Source organism: Pongo abelii, chromosome 18 (assembly GCF_028885655.2).
Source record: "Pongo abelii isolate AG06213 chromosome 18, NHGRI_mPonAbe1-v2.0_pri, whole genome shotgun sequence".
Lineage (NCBI taxonomy): Eukaryota > Metazoa > Chordata > Mammalia > Primates > Hominidae > Pongo > Pongo abelii.
Window position 1 is genome coordinate 17,711,898 of NC_072003.2, and position 12,874 is coordinate 17,724,771.

The window sequence follows — 12,874 nt, forward strand, 5'->3', positions numbered from 1 at the left end:
AAGAGTGCTGGTTTAGGGTCACAGTGTGAAATTCCTAAAACAACCCAGGAGAGAATAGGTTTGACAGGGTTGGGTGTGGTAGCTGACACCTGTAATCCCAGGCACTTCGGGAGGCCGAGGCAGGAGGATTGCTTGAGCCCAGGAGTTTGAGACCAGCCTGGGCAACATGGCGAGACCCCTATCTCTACCAAAAAAACTTTAAAAATTAGCTGGGCATGGTAGCATGTGCCCGTAGTCCCAACTACTTGGGAGGCTGAGGCAGGAGGATCATTTGAGCCCAGGAATTTGAGGCTTCAGTGAGCCATCATCACACCACTGCACTCCAGCCTGGGCCGCAGAGCCAGACCCTGTCTCTGAAAATAAATAAATAAATAAATAAGTTTGTCAGAAACAGCTGGTGCAGGCTGGGCATGGTGGCTCCTACCTGTAATTCCAGCACTTTGGGAGGCCGAGGTGGGTGGATCACCTGAGGTCAGGAGTTTGAGACCCGCCTGGCCAACATGGGAAACCCCATCTCTACTAAACATACAAAAATGAGCCAGGCATGGTTGTGGGCCCCTGTAATCCAAGCTACTAGGGAGGCTGAAGCAGGAGAATCACTTGAACCCCGGAGGTGGAGTTTGCAGTGAGCTGAGATCGTGCCACCGCACTCCAGCCTGAGCAACAAGAGTGAAACTCTATCTTAAAAAAAAAAAAAAGAAAGAAAAAAGAAACAGCTAGTGCAGCTGGGGAGTATGGGAGCCCCTTTAGGAATGATGCACATAGTTGTGTTTTCTGAGTGGTGTTTGGATCTCAGCTAAGGCCAGGGCATGTTGTGAGCCCTGGGTCTTCCTTGTCCACTGAGAAAGGCTCTGGCCTGTGGATGATTTAAGTTGTTTGCAGCCAGACAATACAGGTGTCACACAGGGTTTCTGGAAGAATCTGAGCTGGGGAGGATGGGGTATGTCCCTGTGCAGGTTCAGAAAGCTACGGGGCAGGGCTCTGTGGACAGCAGGGTGACGCTTCATGACCCCCGCACCTTCTCTTCCCCCCTCCCTAGGGCTTTTGCCAAGAGGCAGCAGCAGCTGACCGCCATGAAGGTGATTCAGAGGAACTGCGCCGCCTACCTCAAGCTGCGGAACTGGCAGTGGTGGAGGCTTTTCACCAAAGTGAGTGCTCTGCCCCAGCCCCCTTCCCAGGGGCCCCCAGCCCTGGTTCTGCACTCTGGAGCCTCCACATTTGGGACAGGAGGTGGTCGCAAGTGGGTGTGGAATGGAGGGCTCGAACTCAGACCTTGCGCATTGGCGGTTCTCTGGCCCGAGGAGGCCCTGTCCTTTGGCACACAGGCTATAGCCAGGACCTTAACACAAAGTATTAATATTTCCATCAGCACTGGAATCCCTCGTGTGGCCCATTTATACCCACACCCACTTTCTCCATAGCCCTGGAAACCACTCTGTTCTCCAGTTCTGTAATTTTGATGGTTCAAGAATGCTGCCGGGGGCAGCAGCTCACGCCTGTAATCCCAGCACTTTGGGAGGCCAAAGCAGGTGGATCACTTGCGGTTAGGAGTTCGAGACCAGCCTGGCCAACATGGCATAACGCCATCTCTACTTAAAATACAAAAATTAGCTGGGTATGGTGGCAGGCACCTGTAATCCCAGATACTCAGGAGGCTAAGGCAGGAGAATCTCTTGAACCCGAGAGACAGAGGTGGCAGTGACCCAAGATCGTGCCTGCACTCCAGCCTGGGTGACAGATTGAGACTCTGTCTTTTCTTTCTTTCTTTAAAAAAAAAAAAAAAAAAAAAAAAAGTCCAGGCGCGGTGGCTCACACCTGTAATCTCAGCGCTTTGGGAGGCCGAGGCGGGCAGATCACAAAGTCAAGAGATCAAGAACATCCTGGCCAAGATGGTGAAACCCCATCTCTACTAAAAGTACAAAAATTAGCTGGGTGTGGTGGTAAACGCCTGTAGTCCCAGCTACTCAGGAGGCTGAGGCAAGAGAATCACTTGAACCCGGGAGGCAGAGGTTGCAGTGAGCCGAGATCGCACCGCTGCACTGCACTCCAGCCTGGTGACAGAGCAAGACTCCATCTCAAAAAAAATAAATCAAATATTCTATACATGGAATTAGAGAGCATCCAGACTGTTGCATGTATCAATACTGCAGTTTTTTTTTTTACTTTTTGCATTTTTTGAAATGGAGTCTCACTCTGTTGCCGAGGCTGGTCTTGAACTCTTGGCCTCAAGCAACCCTCCTGCTTCAGGCTCCCAAAGTGCTGGGATTACAGGCATGAGCCACCTCATCTGGCCAACAGCATATTATTTTTTATTTCTGGCAGTCAAGGCCTCCAGAGGACTCAACTGGTTCCTGTAGTGGCACTGGTTGCATTGTCCCCATGGCACAAAGACACGCTCTGTTGCAATAGACTAGGCTTCTCCTTATACACCCTTGAGTGTGTACACTGGTGCAAGGCTTTTTCACCAAGCAAATAGATATTGAGTGCCTGCTGTATGCCAGGCATATGCTAGGTGCTGGGGGTGTGGCTGTGAACACACACCACGGTCCCTGACCTCCATGAATATTCTGACCGAATTGGTGGGGAGTAAACAATAAACAGATAATCACAGAGACAGACACCTAATGGCAAACTGTAATAAGTGCATGAAGCAAGCTGCTGGAGTACATAGCAGGGTCTTCCTTATGCCAGGCAGGGGCTTGAAAACAAAGAGTTAGGAGGCAGCCCAGGGAAGGACAGCAGATACTGCTTTTTGGAAATGTTCATCCCCACTGAACCAACTTCTGAAAAACTATCCTAAGAAAATCATCTTAGCCGGGTGTGGTGGCTCACGCCTGTAATCCCAGCACTTTGGGAGGCCAAGGCGGGAGGATCACCTGGATTCAGGAGTTCGAAACCAGCCTGGCCAACATGGCGAAACCCTAACTCTACTGAAAATACAAAAATTAGCCAGGTGTGGTGGTGGGCACCTGTAATCCCAGCTACTCAGGAGATTGAGGCAGGAGAATCACTTGAACCCAGGAGGCGGAGGTTGCAGTGAGCTGAGATCACGCCACTCTACTCCAGCCTGGGTGACAGGGTGAGACCCCGACTGAAAAAAAAGAGAAAAGAAAAGAAAATCAAGAGTTAAGGGCATTCATTATGGCCTTATTTACAATAGCAGAATTTCAGTGTCTGGTCCTAGCTGAATGATGAATTCAATAGTGGTTCATCCATCAATGGAATGTTTTCAGCTATTAAAATGATGGCTTGGATACTGAAGAGGTCTGCTAAAAAAAAAAATGACAACTACCTAGCTGTCTAGCTGGACACTGTGGCATGTGCCTGTAGTCCCACCTACTCTGGAGCTGGAGTGGGAGGATCGCTCGAGGCCAGGAGTTCAAGGCTGCAGTGAGCTATGATTGTGTCACTGCGCTCCAGCCTGGGTGACAGAACAAGACCATCTCTAAATAAATAAATTAACTTAAAATAAAAAGATGACTATGTAACATTGTAAGAATGAGGTGACATCATGGGGTAATAAATATCTTATAATTTTTTTTAAATTTTAATTGTGGAGACAGGGTTTCTGCCACCCGGGCTGGAGTGCAGTGGCACAATCATGGCTCACTGCAGCCTCAACCTCCAATGTTCAAGCAATCTTCCTGCCTCAGCCCCCTCAGTAGCTGGGATTACAGGCACACACCACCATGCCTGGCTACTTTTTTCTGTAGAGATGGGGTTTTGTAATGTTGCCCAGGCTGGTCTCAAACTCCTGGGCTCTTCCTGTCTGTACCTTATAATTTTAAATAATAAAAGCAGCCTCTACAACTAGGCAGCATGGTCTGAAGTCTAGTTTTTAAACATAGAAAAAGATCCAGGAAGGAAATGTAAACAATGTTAATAATGACTTTGATAGGGAGGTGGGTGGGATATGAAAGATTTTTTTTCTTCCTTTTGTCCTTGGAAGGAAATATCACTTTTCAGCAGTAGCTCTCTGTTGGGATGGTTATAAAGCGGGGAAGATGAGACTTTTTCCTTTCACTTTGCACCTTTTCTGGTCCTGCAATTTAGAGTTCCTCAATCTTGCCACTGTTGATATTTTGGGGTGACTAATTCTGTTGTGGGGGCTGTCCTGTGCACTGTAGGGTGTTTAGCAGCATCCCTGGCCTCTACCTACTGGATGCCAGAGGCACCCCCCCGCCCCACCATAGTTGTGACAACTAGCAGTGTCTCCAGACAATATCCCCTAGTGGGGATCGGTGGGGGCAACATTGTCCCTGGCTCAGAACCACCGATCGAATTTATTATGACAACATATCCCTTTGCCACAAAAACAAATGATGGGCTGACTGTGTGTGTGCAGGTGAAGCCACTGCTGCAGGTGACACGGCAGGAGGAGGAGATGCAGGCCAAGGAGGATGAACTGCAGAAGACCAAAGAGCGGCAGCAGAAGGCAGAGAATGAGCTTAAGGAGCTGGAGCAGAAGCACTCGCAGGTACCTGTATGGATGCGTGGCTGAGGCTGCCTGGGAACAGGACTTGGCCCCGTGGGGCTCACCCGCCTCCTCCTCACTCCCTGCGTGCAGCTGACCGAGGAGAAGAACCTGCTACAGGAACAGCTGCAGGCAGAGACAGAGCTGTATGCAGAGGCTGAGGAGATGCGGGTGCGGCTGGCGGCCAAAAAGCAGGAGCTGGAGGAGATACTGCATGAGATGGAGGCCCGCCTGGAGGAGGAGGAAGACAGGGGCCAGCAGCTACAGGCTGAAAGGAAGAAGATGGCCCAGCAGATGCTGGTAAGGTGTCATGGGGGCAGCCCGCAGTGGGTAGCAAATCACTTGACCCTCACTGCAGGCCTGTGGAGGTGCATCCAGGGATACGTGTCCCTGCTGGGACAGATAGAGACCGAGGCTTGGAGAGGGTTGGTCATCTGATCAAGGCCACACAGCTGGGGTTGGGACTTGAACACAGTGAGCCCATTCTGTTCTATTGCCCTGCCTTGCATGTGCTAACCCCTTTTCTCCTAACAGCAAGCCTGAATGGAGGATAATTGTATTTGTTAGCTATTGCTACATAACAAAACATGCCAAACTCAGCAGCTAAGAATCAAAAGTATTTATGTTACATAGTCAGGAATTTGGAAATGGCTTAGGTGAGTGGTTCTGGCTTAGGGTCCGGCCTGAGGTTGCAGTCAAGGTGTTGGCTGAGGCTGCGGTCATCTGAAGTCTCATCTGGGGCTGGAGGACCCACTTCTACTTGGCTCATTCACACAGCTGTTGGAGGAGGCCTGAGTTCCTTATCATGAAGGCCTCTTCCCTCAGGGCTGCTTGAGTGTCCTTCCAATATGGCAGCAGAGCTCCCCCAGAAGGAGTGATCTGAGAGAGGAAAAAGGAAGTCGCAATACCTTTTGTAGCCTAATCTCTGAAGTTACATTCCATCACTTCCTCCTGATTTTGTTGTTGTTGTTGTTGTTAGAAGCAAATCTAACCCCCACTCAAGGGGAGGAGAATTAGGCTCCACCTTTTTGGAGTAACAAAGAACTTGTGGATAGATTTTAAAACCACCGTGGTGTACCTACTGTGCTCATTTTATAGATGAGGAGGTCGAGTTTCCATGAAGCAGACCAGCTTACCCAGGTCTTTTTTTTTTTTGAGACAGAGTCTCACTCTCTTGCCTAAGCTGGGGTGCAATGGTGCGATCTCAGCTCACTGCAACCTCTGCCTCTTGGGTTCAAGTGATTCTCCTGCCTCAGCCTCCCGAGTAGCTGGGATTATAGGAGCCCACCACCATGCCTGGCTAATTTTTTTTGTATTTTTAGTAGAGACGAGGTTTCACCATGTTGGCCAGGCTAGTCTTGAATTCCTGACCTCAAGTGATCTACCCACCTCGGCCTCCAAAAGTGCTGGGATTACAGGTGTGAGCCACTACACCCAGGCCTTTATTTCTTCCTTTTAGGAGGCTACAGAGTACTGGGCATCTTCAGGCCTAGCCCCTGTATTCAGTAGTCCCCAGATCACCATGATAGTAAATTTGTTATAACCAAAGCTGTTACTCTTTTTCCTCCACATCAAAGGACCTTGAAGAACAGCTGGAGGAGGAGGAAGCTGCCAGGCAGAAGCTGCAACTTGAGAAGGTCACGGCTGAGGCCAAGATCAAGAAACTGGAGGATGAGATCCTAGTCATGGATGATCAGAACAATAAACTGTCAAAAGTGAGTAGGGGCCGGGTGAGGTGGCTCACACCTATAATCGGAGCACTTTGGGAGGCTGAGGTAGGTGGATCGCTTGAGGCCAGGAGTTTGAGACTAGCCTGGCCAACAGGGTGAAACTCCATCTCTACTATAAAAATACAAAGATTAGCCAGGTGTGGTGGCCGGTGCCTGTAATCCCAGCTACTTGGGAGGCTGAGGCAGGAGAATCACTTGAACCTAGGAGGTAGAGGTTGCAGTGAGCTGAGATCGTGCCACTGCACTGCAGCCTGGGTGACAGAGTGACTCTGTCTCAAAAAAAAAAAAAAAAAAGTGGAATCAAGTTTCTGCATTAAAAACAACAGGCTTACCAGGATCAGGGAGATTTTGGGGATTTGGGACTTTCAGTTCTCAAAGCAGAAAAGCCCTTAGAAAACCAGGACACCGTAGTCAGTAGTCACTAACCAGCCCCACGAGGGTGACCTGCTTTTAGTTCTTTGAGCTGGATGTCAGCTTGGCCCCTACTGTGAGCCAGGCTCTGTGTTAGATGCAGGTATGCATGGTGAAGGAGGACCCTTCCCTTCTGGGGCTTATACTGTAGTGAGATGGCAAATAATCGTCATTTACCATGGTGATCAGGGCTCTGAAGGAAACGTTCACCATATTGTAAGAGTGCGGCAGGCCGGGTGCGGTGGCTCATGCCTGCAATCCCAGCACTTTGGGAGGCTGAGGCGGGTGGATTACCTGAGGTCAGGAGTTGGAGACCAGCCTGGCCAACACGGTAAAACCCCATCTCTACTAAAAATACAAAAAATTAGTTGGGTGTGTTGGCGGGTGCCTGTAGTCCCAGTTACTCGGGAGGCTGAGGCAAGAGAATCACTTGAACCTGGGAGGCAGAGGTTGCAGTGAGCTGAGATAGCACCACTGCACTCCAGCCTGGGCGACAGAGTGAGACTCTGTCTCAAAAAAAAAATACAGCAGTGGCGGATAGAGGAAGGGTATTCAGGGAAGGCTTCCTGGAGGAGGTGACATTTAAGCAGAAACTTGAAGATGAAGGAGCAGTTAGAAGGGAGTAGAAGAGTATCTCAGCTGGTTGGCCCACTGTGCAAAGGCCCTGGGGCAGGGAAGAGTTGGCCAATGGCAGGAATGGAAGGAGGTTACCTTTAGCTGACCATACAATGTGAGGGACACGCTGGCATGAGATGAGAAATGGCCAGTTTTTGGAAATTGTTATGGGACTTCTCTTTACCATGGACTTCTCTTTACCATTTGAAACTCTAGTTGTATTTTGTTATAATGTGGGTTTTTCTTTCAACTGTTTATACGGAAATCACTAAAAGTGAAACATAGGTTCTAGAGAAAAGAAAAATGCTAAAGCTATCTCTTTCTCTTTCCCCAAAAAGGAACGAAAACTCCTTGAGGAGAGGATCAGTGACTTAACAACAAATCTTGCAGAAGAGGAAGAAAAGGCCAAGAATCTTACCAAGCTGAAAAACAAGCATGAATCTATGATTTCAGAACTGGAAGGTAAACCAGCTACCAAGAGATTTATTTTTATTTTATTTTTTTTTTTAGAGATGAGGTCTTGCTCTGTTGCCCAGCCTGCAGTGCAATGGTGTGATCATGGCTCACTGCAGCCCGAAACTCCTAAGCTCAAGTGATCCTCCTGCCTCAGCCTCCTGAGTAGCTGAGACTACAGGCGTGCATCACCACACCCAGCTAATTTTTTTTATTTTTTATGTTTTATTTTGTAGAGATGGGGTTTCACTATGACGCTCAGTCTGGTCTCAAACTCCTGGGCCCAAGCAGTCCTCCCACCTTGGCCTCCCAAAGTGCTGGGATTATAGGCATGAGCCACTATTCCTGGCCTTGAATGGGTATTTTTAAAAGCAGGAAAATCAGAAAGGAAATTTGAGAATGGCAGATCATCCCATGAGTGACAACTAACTCTATCCCACCTCTCGAAATAACTCTATCCCACCTCTCGAAATCACCCTTAGTCATCACACACACTACTAATAGGATAAAAGGGTTGGGTGTGGTGGCTCTCGCCTGTAATCCCAGCATTTTGGGAGGCCAAGGTGGGTGGATCATGAGGTCAGGAGTTGGAGACCAGCCTGGCCAACATGGTGAAACCCTGTCTCAAAATACAAAAATTAGCCCAGGCATGGTGGCGGGCGCCTGTAATCCCAGCTACTCGGGAGGCTGAGGCAGGAGAATCGCTTGAACCTGGGAGGCGGAGGTTGCAGTGAGCTGAGATTGTGCCATTGCACTCCAGCCTGGGCAACAAGAGCAAAACTCCATCTCAAATAATAATAATAATATGACAATATAAGGTGCTGCTCATCAGGAAATAATGGTCCAGGCCGTGACTATGATGGTTAGTGATGGGGGGATGTGTTCATCTCCTCTGGGTAAAATGCCTGGGCAGGAAGGCTCATTTCCGGGCATCTCTCTGGGGCCTCCCCTTCCTGAAGAGCACCTTGGTTTTTGCAGTGCGGCTAAAGAAGGAAGAGAAGAGCCGGCAGGAGCTAGAGAAGCTGAAACGGAAGCTGGAGGGTGATGCCAGCGACTTCCACGAGCAGATCGCTGACCTCCAGGCGCAGATCGCAGAGCTCAAGATGCAGCTGGCCAAGAAGGAGGAGGAGCTGCAGGCAGCCCTGGCCAGGTAGCGGGGCTGGCAAGGGGCATTTGCTGTGTGTCCATGTATCCCCTGGGCCCCTGCTCATTTGCTCATTCGCAGTGGCTGTCTTGGTCAAGGTGGCCCCAGGCCCTTGGCATGAACTTCGTTTCCCAGGCCAGGCCTCCCACAAGCTTTCCCGACTCTGTTCACTCCCCCAGATCCTCACCTTCGACTTTCTTCTCTTCCCTACAAACACATCATGTCTTTGCAGTTGATGTCACCTACTCCCATGGTGTTGCTGCTGCCTCTTCGACATCCAGGCTTTTCTCATCTAGACCCCCTTCTGAATTTCTGATTGCCCAATGAGTCCATTTCCACCGTCATCTCAAACACCCCTGTCTAAGGCGGGAATGACCTTCCTTTCCCCAGCCCCTCCCTCTAAGGGCCCTCTTTTTTGGGAACACCAATCTCTTCCTTTGTTTCTGCCGACCCACAGCAAGCAGCAACCTTCAGATTCTGCCAGTCCTTCTAAATATCCCCCACCCATTTCCTCTGTTTTTTCCCGCTCCCTGGCTCTTAACTGGATTTACACTAATGCTGATACTGCAGCAGCCACTATGAATGATTATTTACCTGCTCACTCAGTGTTAAGTTCTTTTCAAGTAATACCTTTGCAGACACCCGGCCAGGTGTACTGCCGGTGTCTTTGAGGAGGAAGCTGAGCCTCCTAGGGGTAACGGAACAGGAGCAATGTCATTGCTTCTAAGAGGCAGAGCTGGGATTTAAGCCTCAAAGCTTTCTGATTGATCCCCTGGCCTGGCTCTTTTGTCGTCCAATTTGTGTTATGTTGACAGTGCTACGGTGATGAAGGGAAAGCATCCCTCTGGGGCACAAACCTGCTCACAAAACTGCTGGCTGGATGCAGTGGCTCACGCCTGTAATCTCAGCACTTTGGGAAGCCGAGGTGGGGGGGATTACTTGAGGCTAGCAGTTTGAGACCAACATGGGCAACATAGCAAGACCCTGTCTCTATAAAAAGTTAAAAAATGAGCCAGGCATGGTGGTGTGTGCCTGTAGTCCCAGCTACTCACGAGGCTGAGATGGGTGCATCACTTGAGCCCAGGAGGTTGAGGCTAAAGTGAGCTATGATCATGCCACTGCACTCCAGCCTGGGCAACAGAGCAAGCAAGACCCTGTCTCAAAACAACAATAACAACAAAACAAAAACCTAACTTCACTGGCTTACTAGGGAAAATCCAGTTTCCTTAGCCTCACCCTCAGAGCCCATCCACCCTCTGCAGTCTCACCCCAACCCAACTATTTCACTTTCTCTCTTGTTGCTGCCCATTCACAAGTACAGTAAAATCAAAGTGCTTGCCTGTCCTGCAGCATTCTGCCATTTAACAGGGCTTCCTGCAGCCCACCTTGATCTGTGGTCACCACCTCCACCAGATGCACAGCCCCAGTCTGAATATCGCCTGCGAGCAGTGGCTGACCAAGTGCTGTGCATGGGGCGGGTACTCAGTCACTGAGCAAATGCAGAAAGAACAGACAGTTGCCAGGCAAGAATAACTGTCCAACATTCAGAAAGCATCTACACAGTCCCTACTGTGACCAGGTACCTTGCCAGTCTGGGGCCAATGCTTTGCATTCTTGCACACACATGCACACATGTGCATACACACGTACACACACCCATGCACATGTACAACCTGTTTTGATGTCAGACCTTGGCACTCATGTCCTATGTTAATCTCAAATAGTCTGGCATGTCAAGAAGCAGACCTGGGGACACGGATAGGTGTTGGATGTCTCTGCAACATAAGTGTCTGGTCCCAGAAAACAATTTTTGGCCACATTGTAAGAGACAAAACCAAGGGCCCTGGGGATTCATTCTGTTGGGTCTCTCCCCGCAAGGCTTGACGATGAAATCGCTCAGAAGAACAATGCCCTGAAGAAGATCCGGGAGCTGGAGGGCCACATCTCAGACCTCCAGGAGGACCTGGACTCGGAGCGGGCCGCCAGGAACAAGGCTGAAAAGCAGAAGCGAGACCTAGGCGAGGAGCTGGAGGCCCTAAAGACAGAGCTGGAAGACACGCTGGACAGCACAGCCACTCAGCAGGAGCTCAGGTGAGGGGCCCATCAATCCCACCATCCTGCTGTCCCACTGCACCAACGGGATGGGGGCAGGAGAGGGGACAAACCCAAAGCAAATGCAGCATCACAGGATTTCTCAGCCCCTGTGCATTTACCTTCCTGGCTGCGGTTTGCTTTAACTTGTATAGAAGCATGGTTGTTTCTTTTTTTTCTTTTTTCTTTTTTTTTTTTTTTGAGGCAGTCTGGCTTTGTTGCCTAGGCTGGAGTGCAGTTGTGCCATCTCGGCTCACTGCAACCTCCACCTCTGAGATTTAAGCGATTCTCATGCTTCAGCCTCCTGAGTAGCTGGGATTACAGGTATGTGCCACCACACCCGGCTAATTTTTTGTTTTTAGTAGAGATGGAGTTTTGCCATGTTGCCCAGGCTGGACTTGAACTCCTGGCCTCAAGTGATCCACCCACTTCTGCCTCCCAAACTGCTGGTATTACATGTGTGAGCCACTGCACCCGGCCCTCATCATCAGAAGAGTAGTATATACCAGGATGTACAATCTTTTGACTTCCCTTGGCCACATTGGAAGAAAAAGATTTGTCTTGGGCCACACATAAAATACACTAACACTAATAATAGCTGATGAACTAAAAAAAAATTTTACAAATTAGAAAAAACATCTCATACTGTTTTAAGAAAGTTTATGACTCTGTGTCAGGCTGCATTCAGAACCATCCTCATTGGAAAGCTTGGATATACTCAGAACAATTTGAAAAGTATAGAAAAGCAGACATAAAAAAAAAAATCACCTTTAGGGTCGAGCTCACGCCTATAATCTCAGCCCTTTGGGAGGCCAAAGACAGGTGGATCACTTGAGGTCAGGAGTTCAAGATCAGCCTGGCCAACATGGTAAAACCCTGTCTCTACTATAAATCCAAAAATTAGCTGGGCGTGGTGGCGCATGCCTATAAATCCCAGCTACTCAGGAGGCTAAGGCAGTAGAATCACTTGAATCTGGGAGGCAGAGGTTGCAGTGAGCTGAGATCGCACCATCGCACTCCAGCCTGGGCAACAGAGTGAGTGAGACTCCAACACACACACAAAAAAAAACAAAAAAAACAAAACAAAAAAAAAACACCCTTAGTCACAGCAGTTAACATTTTTGAGAAATTCCTTCCTGTCTGTGTGTGTATCAGTCAGTCCCCAAGCTCCAATTCCCAAGTATGTGTGTGTATAACTTCTGTGTTAAATTTTAAAAATAAAATTGATCAGATTGGTTTTCAATTTAAGATTCACTTGAAATGAACAAAAAACAATAACAAACTGCCTGCCAGATCACGAATCCTGACTCTAGTGAAACTAGGTCATTGATTCATTCAGTAAACACATAAATGTATTTTGATGCAATCTGTGGTGTTGGCATAGCATATACCATAGCATATAGCTATGCTAGCTATGCCAACACTGTATACCCTGAGGTTCATTTCCCCCACTTTGGGTTTTGTGCAGTGTCACATGCACATAGAGTCACAACGTTTTGCTCCTTTGCCGCCTGGCCTTTGATACAGAAAAGCCCAGTGCATGGGCCAGGTATGGTGGCTCACGCCTGTAATCCCAGCACTTAGGGAGGCCAAAGCAGACAGATCACCTGATGTCAGGAGTTCGAGACCAGCCTGGCCAACATCATGAAAACCTGTCTCTACTAAAAAGACAAAAATTAGCCAGGCGTGGTGGTGGGCGCCTGTAATCCCAGCTACTTGGGAGACTGAGGCAGGAGAATCCCTTGAACCTGGGAGGCAGAGGTTGCAGTGAGCTGACATCATTCCATTGTACTCCAGTCTGGATGATGGAGCAAGACTCGATAAGAAAACAAACAAAACAAAAAACCAGGCTGAGTGCGGTGGCTCACACCTGTAATCCCAGCACTTTGGGAGGCCAAGGCGGGTGGATCACCTGAGGTCAGGAGTTCGAAACCAGCCTGACCAACATGGTGAAAC

The 12,874-nt window shown here is 49.0% G+C and overlaps 1 protein-coding gene across 1 annotated transcript in view; it reads left to right on the forward strand.

Annotated features, from left to right (window-relative positions):
- MYH11 (myosin heavy chain 11) overlaps positions 1–12,874 on the forward strand; it is a 154,236-nt gene that overhangs the window by 109,934 nt on the left and 31,428 nt on the right. The window contains exons 20-26 of the mRNA XM_054533519.2: positions 1,040–1,148; positions 4,346–4,477; positions 4,568–4,774; positions 6,052–6,189; positions 7,569–7,692; positions 8,662–8,833; positions 10,706–10,918. Of these exons, the coding sequence (XP_054389494.1) occupies positions 1,040–1,148; positions 4,346–4,477; positions 4,568–4,774; positions 6,052–6,189; positions 7,569–7,692; positions 8,662–8,833; positions 10,706–10,918 (1,095 nt within the window). The remainder of the gene's footprint in view (positions 1–1,039; positions 1,149–4,345; positions 4,478–4,567; positions 4,775–6,051; positions 6,190–7,568; positions 7,693–8,661; positions 8,834–10,705; positions 10,919–12,874) is intronic.